Genomic DNA, 17,140 nt, shown 5'->3' with positions numbered 1-17,140 from the left:
ATTTCCCCTTCAGTTGTTACTGAATAGACTAATGTTATCTTAAGGATTAAAATAATCATAAATTTCAAAACTTCTACTCACATATTATTAAAAGCTTATTGCATTAGTATGTCTCTTTTGTCCATTCTCAAGTTTTAATATCCAGTAAGAAGTTAGCGATGTCCCTACACTATAACCTAAGTCAAGACTGGGTGCCCACATAGAGGCAACTAACTTTCCTCTCAAGTCCAAATTAAACTAAAAGCTGGAAGTGTCTGAATACATTTTGAAAATTCACTCTTGTAAATTTGGTTTGGCGGTGGCTCACGCCTGTAATCCCAGCACTTTGGACGGTATATACTGCTGAGCCAGCGGACGGACATCTAAAATACATCTAAAAAGCTGTCTTTCTAATTGTGCTGTACCTTGGTACACAGATTGTCACATGTAAAGCACATGAAGAGTCTTGAACTAAAAGGCACAATATAAATTTAAGTAATTTCTGAAAATGGAAAAATAATGACTTAAAACAGTGACGGGAAGCTATAGCAGAGTACTTCAAACAGACAAACTGAAGACTGCTGCATCCAAATCCTGGCCCACTCGCTTATTTGCTGTAAAAAGTTTAGCAAGTTAATCTCTTTTGTCTCAGATCCCTTATTTACAGAATATGGATGACAGTGGAACTGTTTTGAACAATTTTGAGAGAATGAAATTGCAGAGCCCTCGGAGCAGGGCAAGCACACAGCAGCATCTGTCACTGCAGCATCCGTCGCTGGGAGCCGGCAGCACCATGAGCTGGTCTGTGCAGACAACTACCTGTAAGAGCGCCTGCTCTGGTCCTCGCTGTCCTCCAGAAACTGGGAACCTTGTGCCTGCAGGTCCAGTTCCTCTTGGGATGACTCCTGAATCAAGCGAGTTGTCTAAAATTTAAGAGAGGTATAAAGCAAACTACTTGAATACCTGTGAATAAACATAAAACAACTCAGCAGCTAAGAACTAAGGATAAGAACATTCATAAACTGAGGATTTAAGAGGGAGAAACCCCAAATAGTCCACTGTAATCATTTGGGCCAGAGCAATAATAAAGATCACTTACACAGATTTTATTAAATGAAGATCTATTTATTTTCCATTACCCTACCTTAATACAAAGTTTAATCAACCATAAAACTGGTTATTTTATATATCTTAATAAGAGATTCCCCTTCCATCTGCTCTACTCTTATTGACAGCGAATAAAACCCCACCTTCAGAGAGTATAATATTGTCTCCTCTTGTCACACAAACCAGAGGGATATGTTCTCCATCCCCAAGAACGGTACCATGCATGCTTGGAGCAGCCACACTGACCCCATCCCTCCCTGACAGCGGCATTACAACCCATGCTACCACAGCAAGGACGAGCAAAAATCCAGTCAATGTTTTCTAACCACTCTATAACAGACGCACGCTCACACTGAGCAGAGGTAAGCTCCACTGACCTTCAGAAGGCCTGGAGTCGCAGGACAGACTGCAAACAGTGGAGTCATCCATCCCTATGCAGCAACTGCACGTTGCTGTAAGCAAGGGCTTGTGTCTCATTTGTTTACCTGACTTCCAAAACCAACTTAGATAAACCACAACAGAACTGGGTTTGCAGTTTTATTTAGAGAGCTCTGGAGTAAAGTCAGCTGCTAAGAAGTATGTTCTCCACTTCCCAGATTCAGCATCTGCTGCCTGTTTGTAGTTTCTAGCTATGAGAAAAATGTTCTGAAATTTTCATGGGAGGATCCAGCCCTACCACTTGGGCAAAGCTACCAATGGTGGATTTTAAAGAGGGATAACAATTGGTCAATCATTTCTCATCACTATTAAGAAATTTCCAAAAGCAGAAAAATGAAAATGAAAACGAAAATTAAAATGTCTCCAACTAGGCGTAAGAGATAAAATTTTAAATGATGCATTTAAATGCTTTTTAATGTCAGCATTCATTATATTTTCCTTCTAACATGTTTAAAAGTCCACAATTAAAAATGTTTAGGTTTTGTGCCTAAAGCAACATAGTATCTTTCAACGTGTTATTACCTAACACTCTAGTAAATTCTTAGCTTTTAATCACAAACGCAAGGCCACACCATGGCACGGAAACCTTTAAGTAAAATTAAAATGTTTTAAGGAAAAAGAAAGCCCAATGTACTAACACTGAGGATTTCCCAGGTAATGCAGTAACCTTAATGTTACAAGAAGTGAGCACACCTCTTAAAATTTCCCTTAAGGAAATTTTAAATAATCACAGTGAAGAATAAAATAGCACCTGCTAAATACTGCCACATATGCACCCCTCTGTTCATACTCACTACATTCATCCCATCAGAGCTGGGAGCCTGCAGCAAGCTCTGTTGGTGGAAGCTTGTGGAGAGGGCCTGAGACTCAAGTGTGCTGGAATCCTGTAGCTGTTGGACAGGTGGAAACTGAGGCTGCTGATGGTACGTGTCAGTCACTGTAAAACCTGAAATAAATTAGAAAAGAGGAGTTCTACAAAAATACTAAAGTTACATTAAAATGTTTTTAAAAAAGGGTTTATAAATTTAAAATGTCTAAAGAGGTATTTCTATTTTCTGAATTAGAATCAGGACTAGCTGTTATTAGCAAGCTTTCACATTGTTTGCTAACAGGCAGGAGGCTGTGCTCAGCAGACATTACAGCAGCGGAGGCTTTACAGAACCAGCCACCACAAAGTTCTAATTTCTACTCAGCCACCTTTTCTTGGCTGGAAACTACGTGTAGAATGGCTGCAAAGGTCACTTTCCAGAAGACCTGAGCAGACCACAAAATAGTATGCATCAACAACAAACACATCTACAATGTATGCAAAAAGTTATCTGGTTTGAAACCATACATTTTAGAAGGGCCTTAAGAGAAAACATGTAAGGTTGTCGTAAAATTAAATTCAACTGAGGTACACTCACAAATTTCATTGAAAACCCACCACTGACCTTGGGGTAGCCCTGCCGGTTCGAAGGACTGTTGCGCAGGGGTCTGCTCTTCAAACTGGTCTATGTGCCCTCGCAGAGGGTCCTGTGGAGCCACAAACCCATCTAAGGATGAGATGCAAAAAGGGGGACTCATACATTTGGAAGTTATTTCACATCTGCAAATCTGCCCAAAAGTACACTTTGGCGAGTTTTCAAATATCAGACACCTTATTTTGAAGAGACAACAGGGATAATTTATATATATCTATATGCTTAAAGCATTCTCTTTGCATTTCTAGAATATCATCCCTGAAAGCCTTTAGCATCTGTCTTAGGCATTATTTCATTAAAAAATATTCTAACATGCTATTACATTCCATAATTGTTTAGAACCTTTTTGGGTGTGCATGGCTGCAGGCACCACAGGGTAAGTGTATAATCCTACCCAAAGACTAAATACATTTGAGACATCCATAAAACAAAACAGTAAACTGGTCAGCACATTGTTTGTTGACATGCCTGTGTGAGATAAGAAGCCTGTGCCAGACGCAAGCCAGCTATGCCACTAATCACACAGTCTACAGTTGACCTGACATTGTTTTTTGCAGCCAAACTTTACTGATGAAGGAAGCGATGTACTACTTTATATTCTGGTTCAGGAGCCTAATCTCACTGCAGACCAGTCACCAACAGTTCACTGACCTACATTAATCTTTGAATTTACATGGAGTGCACTTTGTAGAATACTAAAGATCACACAGATGTACACTTGAAAGATGTTCTCAATATATTGGGCATAAAAGTAGGTCACAAAATAGTATGCACTGCAAGATCCTATTTGTATAACTCTTTTTTTTTTGAGATGGAGTCTCACTCACTCTGTTGTCCAGGCTGGAGTGCAGTGGTGCCAGTTCAGCTCACTGCAACCTCCACCTCCCAGGTTCAAGCAATTCTCTTGCCTCAGCCTCCTACGTAGCTGGGATTACAGGTATGCACCACCACACCCAGCTAATTTTTGTAATTTTAGTACAGATAGGGTTTCACCACGGCCAGGTTGGTCTTGAACTGCTGCCCTCTAGTGATCCATCTGCCTTGGCCTCCCAAAGTGCTGAGATTACAGGCATGAGCCACCACACCCAACCTTATTTATATAATTATATATGCATACCAAACACACACACACACACACACACACACCCCTGCATATTTGTATGGAAAAAAAGTGGAAGCACCTATATCAAAATAAGGATGGTAGATTTTGCTGTAGTCCTAAAATTTCAACTACTTCCTAACAAGATTTTGAATATTTCCTAACAAGAAGTCTGATCATTCTGTTTTTGCTTAAAAAAAAAGAACTTCCCCTAAGAAATCTAATAAAATTGAAGAGTAAAAATCTAAGAGGACATGGAATGATATCAAATACTCACATTCAATCTCTCTCACATACAGCCCAAATTGTTTTAAAAGTCAGTGATCCACGGGAGACATCAATGGACTGCAATGAGTGGGAAAGGCTGCAAAACTCTGTTGGGATCAAAGTTAAATATCCTGAAACATTTACCTTCATCTGCTTCCAAGGGCTGATCTGTCAACTGCTGGCCCAGCCCTGCTTCCTCTGTGCCCACCACGTGCTGAGGCTCCAGGTCCAACATGGCCTCGGGGTTTGCTGCGACCACCTCTGCCGTCTGCGGCAGCTCGTCGCTCTCGATCTCCACCTGCATCTGAGTGGAGGCCTGCATGCTCTGCTGGTCCACGGTGCTATCGTCTATCGAGGCTGCCTGCTGATGCTGTTGGAGCTGCTGGGCAAGTTCGTATCTTCAGAAAAATTAATGACAGTTCATCAGATTAGATGCTGTCGAAGGTTACTTGTGTGGGATACTACAGTGAAAAAGTTGTCATTGATTAAATGACATTTTTTATTAATGATTTCATTTTGAAGTCATGATGGCAATTCAGATAAAAATGAACACATTAGTAACTCTGAAGAGAGCTCGTCTGCCTCATCTTTAAGTGCTTCCACTGGCTACAAGACACGAGGCACAAACGGAGGATAAAGGACAACACACACCCGAATGCCTAATAGTTTAAAAACATTAAAAAGATGTCTCGTGTTTAAAAGTAAAACTCTCCCAACTCAAGTTCGGCAATGAGTCTAAGTCTTCAGAAAAATAATTGTACTAAATGAGACGACACCTTTATAGACTGCTCTAAATCTGACAACACATGTGGTGCACAGAGAGGCTCCAGCCTCATCACCTACTGTCTCTCACAGCCCGGGCCACAGGCGCTTTATTGGACCAATGATCCAAATGTTGCTGCCAGCAACATTTACACACACAAAGTGTATCCGGCATATATTCATCAAAGTCAGCAATTTCTCTTTCAAAGGAAAAGATGAACAATGAATTCAGCAATGAACTGAGAACTTGAAAAAAAAAAAAGAAAAAGAAAAAAATATCACACAGTTATCTGTCTAACAGGCTGGCTAGTACAAAGAATATCTAACACAAAGAGCTGGTTGGGCGCGTAGCTCACACCTGTAATCCCAGCACTTTGGGAGGCCGAGGCTGTCAGATCACCTGAGGTCAGGAGTTCAAGGCCAGCCTGGCCAACATGGTGAAACTCCATCTCTACTACAAATACAAAAATTAGCCAGGCACAGGGGTGTGAGCCAGTAATCCCAGCTACTCAGGAGGCTGAGGCAGGAGGTTGCAGTGAACCAAAATCGCACCACGGCACTCCAGCCTGGACAACAGAGTGAGACTCCGTCTCAAACAAACAAACAAAAACACCCACACACACAAAAAAAGTGCCGCCTGGTCCCCTCTTCTGCCTCTGCACACACAGACCATACAAGCTGTGTCACAGGCTCTATTCCAGTGTCTTACTAATCAGCCTACTCAGAATTTCACTCTCAGTTCCAAACAAAATTTTCCCTCTTCGTTTTCTAATATCCAAAATAGACAATTCATAACTACTTTTACTGTGGAAAGGAGAACAAAAATGTGTCGCATGACAGAGACAAGTCAGAAAACGCAGGCCTGCACCTACACTGTGATGCTTCCACACAGCAGCGCAGTGGCATGCAGGGGTCTGTATAAGCCACTCTAACCTAAGCACCCGTGTGTCACATGCTAACTGATGGAGGCTTGTTTTCTGTTTGTTTCCTTGGTTGTTTGCTTTTCCCCATAAATTTGACTATAGTAACCTTCTTTACCTATCTTTAGTATATGTGATATTTTGGGAATTTCCAACGATTCAGACAAAGGAATGAAACCCTGGCTGGATGCTCTCCTTGTAGGCAGACTCCAAGTGCACACAATCTGTAAAAGCAAAGCACTGCAGCTCTGCAACGACAGGCTGATCTGCTTAGTGTCCTCTCAAAGCTCTACACTGATCTCCTACATGTGTCCCTTGAAACTGATGACAAATAATGGCCATGCAATATACCACTTAATAAAGGTGACTCCACAATTATGCCATTGGTCACTGGGTCTGGAAACAAGGGCCTGAACACCCACATTCCCAATACTACCACAAAAAGTACACTGGAAAAGGCTGGCTTCCTAACTAAAAAAGATTTGATTTAAACATTCCACTGAGCAAGCAAGCACCCAAGCTCCATTCTTCTTAGCATGGTAAGCTCTCGGGCCAACTGGGGACCCGTCACCCTGCTACAGCGAGCAGAAACACAAGTATCTTCAACATCCATGTGCCCCCGAGTTCCCCAGTTCCCAAACACATGCAGTGCCCTGCACAGGATTCCCTCCACAAAATGCAGTGAAGTATAACTGGATATGTAATTGACAGGAGTCCACTATATAACACCGCCAATACCACACTCCCTGGGTGGTTTTAAGCAGCAGGTAAATTTCTCGGCTAAGCAATCAATGATGTTGAAATCAAAAATGTCAATTCTGTTGAGGGTGCTTAGACATTCAGATCAATAATATCAAAAAACACTATCACAGTTAACTTATTCTAATATTTAGGGTTTTGCTTTGTAGGCGACATCCAGGCAGACATATCTGGGTTAAAATGCTGTCTCAAAGCAAATGTTTCAGGGCAGCAACTTTAGGCCTAGTGCCTCTCCCTTTCACATCTCCTAAGCTGTGGTCACCCTACCCAGGTTTTACAGTACCACACGAAATTCTGCAGCTTCACATCGAATAGGCCCTAGCACTAGTCAGAAATGCATCTCTTCCGGATTACGTCCACATAGAGATGAGCTAGCCTTCCAACCATGTGGAAATATAAGCTAGGCTGAATGAAAAGTTTATGGAATATCTAAAACATGTATCCTTTAAAGCCAACAACACAGAATAATTACCATTCGATTTGCTGATGACAGGCCTAGAAATCATAGGGTCTTTAAGATTCTCTTTTCTGAAATATTCACTATCTGACTATACTAGATACAGTCCAGCATTTCATCTATCAACTAACAGCTTTAAAAGAGAGCTTTACAGAATATAAACTGCTTCATTATTAAATTAAAAATGAAAATGCTAATGCTTCAGTCTATGGCTCCCATTACATCCTTAGACACTAATACTTACATTTCTTGAGCCCATATAGTACAAGCTAGAAATAATCATGTAAGAATCAAAGACAATTATTTCCTAAAAACACTCCCCACCATCTACTGGAAATTATAAAGATGATAAAAAGTGACCATTAGAATTACACCCACCTGTGGGTTTTCATGTGCTTTTTGCAATTTAGTGAAGTCTTAAATGTTTTTTGACAATAGGGACACATATAGGGACGAAGGTCGTTGTGGATACCCATGTGTCGCCGTAAGCTGCCACCAGTAGTGAAAGCCCCATTACATATCAGACACTTGAAAGATTTCAGTCCTGTGTGTGTTCGGATGTGTGCTTTGAGCACACCTGCAGAAACAAAGCCTCTTCCACACTGAGAACATTTAAAAGGTTTTTCACCTGTATGGGATCTTAAAAAAAAAATACACATTTTAATGAATAAGTTTCTTATACTTTTATAATGCTTTGTGACTAGAATGCACTCTTGCATTTCGCTTCACTTCATCATCACATTTTTTAAAGCTAAACAGCAATGCCGGAGCTTTCCACATTTTACAGGTGAGGAAGCCTGAGACTCAAGAGTGCTTAAGCAAATTGCCTCAAGTCACACGACTGAGACGAAGCTAGAAGCCAAGTCTTTTTGTAAGTTCTTTACTTTTTTCATGACATCACACTGTCTCTTATGATCAATGTTTGACTTCCTTTTCACTGTGGCTAGTACTAAGAATTCACTTAAACTCCGATAAACACATCTGAAAAACATAAACGGAAGTCTAAAAGTAAACCAAATACTTCTTTGATATTTCTTGGAAACTGCAAACATTGAAATTTAATGAGCATATACATAAATTCCAGGGGCAATTTTGTAGAATATTTTAGTCAAGACATTAAAAAATAAAAATATTAATTACCAATAAATGTTTTGGAGTCAAATGAGACATCTTAAATACCAAAAGCTAATGCTACCATCCTAAATACTTCTAGAAGTCATCAGGTCACTAAGTCAGTTTAATTATACTAAATTTCCACCTGTGAATCCGTTACCTTACCTGATGTGTTGTTTAAGGTGGCAAGATTTTTTATATGCACGATGACAGTAAAAACACTTGTATGGTCTATCTGCTTCATTAACAAAATTATTATTAAAATAGCTTTGGAAAAACTGGTTTTTTGGAATGGGCTGGATAAGACCTACAAACCAAAAGAAAAGCAGACATAATTCACTGTCAATGCTAGTAATAAAATTAAATGTCACAAGGCATATGTTTTACCCAGAAGATGAAAATTCTGATGTTAGACTCTAATGTTGCAACTATTTTATTTTAATTGTGTTAGGAACTGGCTATTCAAAGAATACCTATGGGGAAACATAATAAATTAATATATTTATAATATAACATTACAAATTAATTTATAAATTAATATAAACATTATAAACACATTCAACATGAGAAATATCTAGTCACAATTACTTCCTTTGATTCCACAGCCAATTTTTAATGAATTTCTACATTTACTTTCTATATGGGCATTTGTTGACAAAAATTCAGGATAAGCAAGATTTTAATACCTTGTTTATTCAGTATGAATACTGCACACTAGGTACTATAATAAACTGAAAACAAAAGTGACTATAACATGATCTTTTGTTCTACAAAGGTTAGCGTTTTCACAGATATCACTAAAGGGATATCTACAAACAACAAAATTACTAATTTAAATATTTCACATTTTATATACATTTACCAAATAAAGAATTCCTTCAGGTTGACCATCTAATACATATGACTTGATCAAGCTACTGCATTATATCAGGAATTCAGGACAAACTTAGGGGTAAACTTTCGAATTCCTTAAGAGTCACTTGGAACACTAAGAGGAAGACGCACACAGTCTTCTATCAGCCTCTGTCAGCCTTGGGCTGCTCCTTCTGCCCAGACAAGGAAGCATTGGCCAAGATTCTGTCCTCTGCCCACAGCTCTCCATTCCCAGTCCTCTCTCCTCCCTCAGTTGTACCTTAACTTCTATGCAATGATTAGCATGATGCACCTCTGAACACACTCTGTTTTCCCTGACTTTCCATAAAAATACAGATTCCATTTCAATTTCTTCCCCTAAAATCCACTTCTCCCAGCTTTCCCAGTTGCATGCCTGGAACAGTCTTCTCCTGGTCCCTAAGGCTGGGGAGGTCCGGACTTCTGAGAGTTCCCTTCCCTCTCTTGTACTCGGCATTTGCCAGTCCTGGCATTTGCCAGTCCTGATGATCAACGCCACTCCCATGTCTCTTAAACTTGCATCTTCGCTTCTTTTTCAACTGCCACCAATCGCAACAGTGAAACAATTACAAAGCTGGAGGGAATTTGACAGCCCAACCAATTTCACTTAGCTCATTATTAGATTTAAGGAAATATTCCTATGCTTCCTGAAGCTTGCATCACAACCCTGCTTAGTTTTCAAAAAGTATTCAGAACTCTCACTTGTGATATAATCCACACAGCACAACCCTTAAGATTGCCAAGCCTTTTCTCATCTCACAAGCCTTCTGGACAATCAGAGCTGTGTCAAAGACCTCTCTCCCGGCAGCTCTGACACCACCCTGTGCTTGACAGCACAGTCTCACTTTTTCCTAAGAACTCGTTCTGCTCAAAAGAGAAAAATGCAGGGTGGGCATAGTGGCTGAGGCCTGTAATCCCAGCACTTTGGGAGGCCAAGGTGAGTGGATCACCTGAGGTCAGGAGTTCGAGACCAGCCTGGCCAACATGGAGAAACCCCATCTCTACTTAAAAATAAAAATAAAAATACAAAAATACAAAAATTAGCCAGGCATTGTGGCACACGCCTGTAGTCCTAGTTACTCAGGAAGCTGAGGCAGGAGAATCGCTTGAACCTGGGGGCAGAGGTTGCAGTAAGCCGAGATCGCACCACTGCACTCCAGCCTGGGTGACAGTGAGACTCTGTCTCAAGAAAGGAAAGAAAAAAGAAGAAAAATGCAGGCATCCAGTCCATGCCCACCACCTTCCCTAGGATACACATGCTAGGACACGCAGACTGAATGCCATGCCTGGTTCTCAAAAACAGTCACGGCAGAACCCTGGACGCAGGTTTCCTCTTCTACAGTACCCTCAGTCAAGGACTCCCTTAGACTAGCGCTAGCTTCCTCAATGAGCATTCTACTTTCATTTACTCTCACAACACTATTCTATGCTAAACCTCATCTTACCATGTTTTTATCAAACTCTGTCCCCCAAAGATTGTGACAGCCAAGTCTTTTCTATAGCCTCTAAGGAGCCCAGAGTCTGAGAGAAGAGATGAACACAAATACAAATAACAAAATTAAGCATAAGACAAAGTTACAATATTTTACAATTTACAGTGTGAAACTCCCTCTAGCAATCATTTCCCTCATATGTCTCCATCAGCCTAAACCAAAGAACTCAGCTTCCCCTATCTGGTCTAAGATACAGGCATCTGTGAAGCCAACAAGCAAAATATATCCCATTTTAACCCTGAAACATGTCTGAAGAGTCAAGACTCTTGAGAGATTCAAAAACTTGAAGTCAAGAAACCCATGGGTATATAACTTGATTTATGGCAACCTGAAAGAAGAAACTGGTCTGTTTTTTCATTTTGTAAGCAACCAAAACTGGCCAAGGATATCAAAGTATTCTAAACTACCAAGGGCGTTTTGATCCCATTCTATGCTCAAAAACAGTTAAATAGCGTAATAATTATAGTTCCTAGGAAGCTTAGTATAATTCATACATCAAATTATCAGACTTTTTTTATTTTTAATTTTTTGAGACAGAGTTTCACTCTTGTTCCCCAGGCTGGAGTGCGGTGGTACAATCTTGGCCCACTGCGACCTCTGCTTCCTGGGTTCAAGCCATTCTCCTGCCTCAGCCTCCTGAGTAGCCGGGATTATTGGTGCCTGCCACCATGCCTGGCTAATTTATGTATTGGTAGTAGAGATAGGGTTTTGCCATGTTGGCCAGGCTGGTCTCAAACTCCTGACCTCAAGTGATCGCCCACCTCGGCCTTCCAAAGTACTAGGATCACAGGCGTGAGCCACTGCGCCCAGCCAGACTGGTGTTTTGGAGAAGATGATCTTTTACTATCTTGTCAATTTGTTGTGTATTTTGGAGTTTTCTATTTATTCTACGGTCAATTCTGCCAAGTATATTATTCTAGAAAAGATTCATTTTTCTATTTCCTTTTCTATTTCTTCTACAGTCAGTTCTGCCAAGCACATTATTCTAGAAAAGATTCATCAAAATTTTCAAATATATTAGCAAAAAGTTGTAGAGTATTTGCAAACAATTGTTACCTCATTTGTATCTGTGCTTACAACTTCTTTCTCATTCCTAATACTATGTTTTCTCACATTTCTTTATTAGTGACAAGTCATCTATTTTTTCTGTTCATTTTTATAAGTTTTGTAAAACTTCAGTTCACTAGAGTTTTGTCTTCTATCTCCAATTCCATTATACGTACTAATTCAGGGGTCCCCAAGCCCCAGGCTGCCTGTTAGGAACCGGTCCACGCAGCAGGAGGTGAATAGCAGGTGAGTGAGCTTTACCACCTGAGCTCTGCCTCCTGTCAGATCTGCGGCATGTTAGATTCCCATAGGAGTGCAAACTCTACTGTGAACTGTGCACGTGAGGAATCTAGGCTGCGCGCTCCTTCTGAGAATCTAACGTCTGATGATCTCAGTGGAACAGTTTTACCCGAAACCATTCCCCTCACCTGATCCCCCATCTGTGGAAAATTTGTCTTCTGCAAAACCAATCCCTGATGACAAAAAGGTTGGGAACTGCTGTATTAATTCCTTTCTGCTACTTTCTTTTAATTTTCCTAGTTTTTTAAGTTAAATATTTTACTTATTTTCAATCTGTCTTATTTTCTAATAATACTCAAAAGTCTTAATTTTTCCTAGGACAGCTTTGATCCATCCAATCTGTTTATATAATACTCATATCTGTAGTACGTAGTATCTGTTTTGAGTCCTTCTTTTCATGTAATGAAATTTTGGATTGCTATTTTATAAGTTTTTCAGTGAACTGTAATCAAAGATTGTATCCTACACAAAATCAACTTCTGAGAATTTACTGAAATTTTTCTGTATCCTAGAATGTGATCAACTTCTGTTTCATGCATAATTAAAAGTGTGTAATTTAAGGCAAAAGGTTCTATAAAGCTATTAAGTAACCCTTTGGATTTGTGTGCTCAAATCTTCAGTTTTAGGTGTTTATTTAAGTTGACCTGTCTAATTGAGGATCTTTCACTACACTTGAGAATTTGAGTATTTCCTTTCTTTGAATTTTTTTGGTTTATATATTTTGATGTTAAACTCTTAGATTCACACAAGTTTATGGCTGTTGATCATCTTATTGGTGGCCCCCAATTTTTAACAATCTAAAATCTCTCTATACAATAATTTGCAATTATTGTAAATAAAGGTTATGCTTTGGAATAAAGGAATTATATTTTGTTTAATATTAATTTTGCTTATAGATTGAATTATCTTTCCCAGGAAAGTAGTGAAATACAGAAACTGCAAAAAAATGTAAATTCACACATTAATAAGTGCTATGGCCTAAATGTTTGTGGTCGCCCAAAATTCATGTAGTAAGAGGTAGGACCTTTGGGAGGACATAGCCAGAAGGCACCATCTGTGAGGAAGAGAGACCTCACTAGACACTCAATCTGCCAGCACCATGACCTTGGACTTCCCAGCCTCTAGACCTGTGAGAAGTAAACTTCTAGTATTTATAAGCTACACAGTGAGTGGTATTTTTGATTCAGGAGCTCAAACAAATTAAGACAATGAGGTTTCTTAAGTTTTGTTCTAGCACTGACAAACATAATTTTTCTGAAGATTCTAACAAGCAGTGTTTTCTTTCTAGATCGTTAACAAAATCATAGTTTGGGTTGATTATAATAACACTGAACCTAAAAACAAAAGCAGGCAGATTTTTCTTTTCCTTTTTAATTCAAAGATTAAAGTAAACCAAATAATCTGTAACACAGCACAAAGAACCTAAGGATGAAAACAACAACGTGCACTGTGTGTTTCACATAAAAACCACTTGTCATTTTTGAAGGTTCCACTGAGGTAGCAATGTTTCTTCAATGAGGACTTACACACTACTGTTTTCACTTACACATTATTTGTCTCTAATCCAAGAAAACAATTTGAGCAGTAGTTTGGATACAACTTAGATTTTAATCTTGATTGTAAAACATACTAGCCCATAGAGCAAAACAAGGCTTAACACAGACTTCATTAATACGACGCCTAAAAAACTATTTAACTACACAGACCATAATGTGCATACACAATTCACAAAATACCAAAGAAAATAGTACTCGATAAATTGTAAAGACATCCTACAATCCATCTTACCTAAGTCAGTTATGAGAATTGGTTCCTGCAAAGGAATGTCAGGGACTGGAACGTTCGTCTTGCCAACACGAACCTTTGCAGGTTTACGCTGGTGCCTCATTTTCCTTAATTCCGTATGTTTAAAGTGGGAAGCAATGTGAGTCTTCCTATGGCCCGAGGTTCGAAATTTTTTGTCACAGTGAGGACAAGCAAAAGGTCTAACTCCTAATAAAAATGAAATCACATTTTAGAATTATTTCCAGAAATTACATCTCAACAGCAAATGCCAACATAAAATGTTAGTACTTCCAATACTGATTTGCACCTTCAATTTATTAAGCCATGCTTATAATTTAATGGATATTGTATATTATTTTCCCTTGTTTGCATACAGTGCATATTATAGATATTAAGGCACGTAATGAGAGCATTTTACGTTAAAAAAGAACATTTCGTATTTTTAGGACAAAGTCTTACATTGTAAAATATGGATAGTAGTTCTTAAGGACTTTACAGTATGTAACGATGCTCTCTCTCTTAAGTCATCATCTGTAAAGTGGCTTAAGGACACCTGCCTCCAGGGCTGCTGCTGAGATTACTTAAGCTAATGTTTAAACAGCACTTAGCAATGTCTCACATTTTGCAAATAAACAGTAAATAGTAGTTGTCACTGATTGTAAATGATGATAATAGTACTAACATCTTAATGCTCCTCTCACTACTGTGCCCCGTTTCTAAAGAACATCTCCTTGTTTTACAATTTTATTAGCAAATGAAAATGTAAATTCCAAAGAAACACATACAACAAAATTGAGTAACTTCAGCTTTGTCAAATACTCATCCACATTTTCAGCCCAGAGGAGGATCCCTGAGGAAATTTGGGAGATATTGCCAATGAGTACAGGGTTTCTTTGCAGGGTGATAAAAACGTTCCAAAATTAGACAGTGGTGTAGGGTGTACAATTCAGAATTGTACACATTAAAATGGTAAATACTATGATATGTAAATTACATCTCAATAAATATGTCGTTAACAAAATGGAGCTCCATAATGAAAGATTTCACACCTTAACACTGATTAGAAAGCCTCAATACAAACAGGTCCCTGGTCCTCCCCCAGCCCAGCTACAGTCTTCAGGTCTTCCCAGATCAAACGTAGATTACACGTTGTGTCCTCAGAAAGGCTCACTCAGTCTAAATCTAAATCTGATCTGGACAGAAGTCTCTTTTCAACCTCTGTAATTCTACCTTCATTTATAAGTGTTGCTTGTTTTTAATGCCTCCCCCAGCAAATCCTTAGCTCCATGGAGATCAAGGTTGCACCTGTTTTCTTTACCTGTAGATACCTCATGCCCAGCCTATAGAAGAGACTCAACAAGTGCTGATGAAAAGACAGAAATGCATCCTCCAAGTAGTCAATTATTGCTCCCCCAGGTACTGCGACTCAATACCTTCTCAGCACCTGTGTGCAGTACCTATTGGCAGTTCCTGTGTGTGGCACTGTGTTTGGTACCACGTGTGGTACTTGTGTGTGGTACTGTGTTTGGTACTGTATGCACTACTTGTGTGCAGTACTGTGTTTGGTACTGTGGGCAGTGCCTATATATGGTACTGTGTTTGGTACTGTGCATGATACCTGAGTGCAGTACTGTTTGGTACTGTGTGCAGTACCTGTGGGCAGCACTGGTACCTGTGTGCAGCACTGTGTTTGGTACCTAAGTGCAGTACTGTGTGTGTGGTACTATATGCAGTACTGTGTGTGGTACTGTATGCAGTCCCTGTGGGCAGTACTTGTGTGTAGTACTGTGTTTAGTACTATATGCAGTACCTGTGTGCAGTACTGTGTTTGGTACTCTATGTACTACTTGTGTGCAGTACTGTTTGGTACTGTGTGAGGTGCCTATATGTGGTACTGTGTTTGGTACTGTGCATGATGCCTGTGTGCAGTACTGTGTTTGGTACTGTGTGCATTACCAGTGGGCAGTACTGTTTGGTACCTGTGTGCAGTACTATGTTTGGAACTGTGTTTGGTACCGAAGTGCAGTACTGTCTGTGGTACTGTGTGCAGTCCCTGTGGGCAGTACCTGTCTGCAGCACTATGTTGGGTATTGTGTGTAGTACCTGTGGGCAGTACTGTTTGGTACCTGTGTGCAGTACTGTGTTTGGTGCCTAAGTGCGGTACTGTGTATGTGGTACTGTGTGCGTACTGTGCATGACACTGTATATAGTGTCTGTGGGCAGTAAGTACTTGTGTATACTATGTTTAGTACTGTGTTGGGTACTGTATGTAGTACTGTGTTTGGTACTATGTGCGGTGCCTGTGCACATTACCTGTGCATGGTAGTGTTTAGTACTGTATTGGTTACTGTGTGCAGTACTGTGCTTGGTACTACGTGCAGTAGCTGTGTGCAGTACCTATGCACAGTACTGTGTGGTCCCTGCGGCCAGTACCTGTGTGGGTGCAGCACTGCAGGCCATACCTGTGTGCAGTACCTGTGTGCTGTACTGTGTTTGGTACCTGTGTTTGGTACTGTGTGTGGTCCCTGTGGGCAGTGCCTATGTGAGTGCAGCTCTGCAGGCTGTACCTGTGTGCAGTACTCTGTTTGGTACTGTGTGCAGTACTGTGTTTGGTACTGCACATGATGCCTGTGAGCAGTACTGTTTGGTACTGTGTGCGGTACTTGTGTGCAGTACTGTGTTTGGTACTATGCTTGGTACCTGTGTGCAGTACCTGTGTTTGGCACCATGTGTGATCTCTGTGGGCAGTGCCTGTGTGGGTACAGCACTGCAGGCTGTACTTGTGTGTGGTACTGTGGTAGCTGTGTGTGATACCTGTATTTAGTATTGTGTTTGGTACTTGTGTGCAGTACTGTGTTTGGTACTATGTTTGACACTGAGTTTGGTAACTGTGTGCAGTACCTGTATTTCGTACTGTGTGTGGTCCCTGTGGGCAATGCCTGTGTGTGTGCAGCATGGCAGGCTGTACTTGTGTGTGGTGCTGTGTTTGGTACTTGTGTGCAGTACCTGTATTTAGTACTGTGTTTGGTACTGTGTTTGATACTGAGTTTAGTACCTGTGTGCAGTACCTGTGTTTGGTACCGTGTGTGGTCCCCGTGGGCAATGCCTGTGTGGGTGCAGCACTGCAGGCTGTATCTGTGTGTGGTACTGTGTTTGGTACCTGTGTGTGGTACCTGTATTTAGTACTGTGTTTGGTACTGTGCTTGGTACTGAGTTTAGTACCTGTGTGCAGTACCTGTGTTTGGTACTGTGTGCAGTCC

The 17,140-nt window shown here is 40.2% G+C and overlaps 1 protein-coding gene across 1 annotated transcript in view; it reads right to left on the bottom strand.

Annotated features, from left to right (window-relative positions):
• The window catches only part of ZNF236 (zinc finger protein 236), a 134,129-nt gene that overhangs the window by 59,865 nt on the left and 57,124 nt on the right, over window positions 1-17,140 (bottom strand). The window contains exons 12-18 of the mRNA XM_031658648.1: window positions 13,884-14,087; window positions 8,530-8,671; window positions 7,630-7,890; window positions 4,498-4,751; window positions 2,958-3,059; window positions 2,319-2,470; window positions 799-902 (exon numbers count right to left, since the gene is read on the bottom strand). Coding sequence (XP_031514508.1) covers window positions 799-902; window positions 2,319-2,470; window positions 2,958-3,059; window positions 4,498-4,751; window positions 7,630-7,890; window positions 8,530-8,671; window positions 13,884-14,087 — 1,219 coding nt within the window. The remainder of the gene's footprint in view (window positions 1-798; window positions 903-2,318; window positions 2,471-2,957; window positions 3,060-4,497; window positions 4,752-7,629; window positions 7,891-8,529; window positions 8,672-13,883; window positions 14,088-17,140) is intronic.

This window comes from Papio anubis, chromosome 19 (genome assembly GCF_008728515.1).
Source record: "Papio anubis isolate 15944 chromosome 19, Panubis1.0, whole genome shotgun sequence".
NCBI classification, from domain to species: Eukaryota; Metazoa; Chordata; class Mammalia; order Primates; family Cercopithecidae; genus Papio; species Papio anubis.
This window is presented reverse-complemented; position numbering and strand designations above follow the sequence as displayed.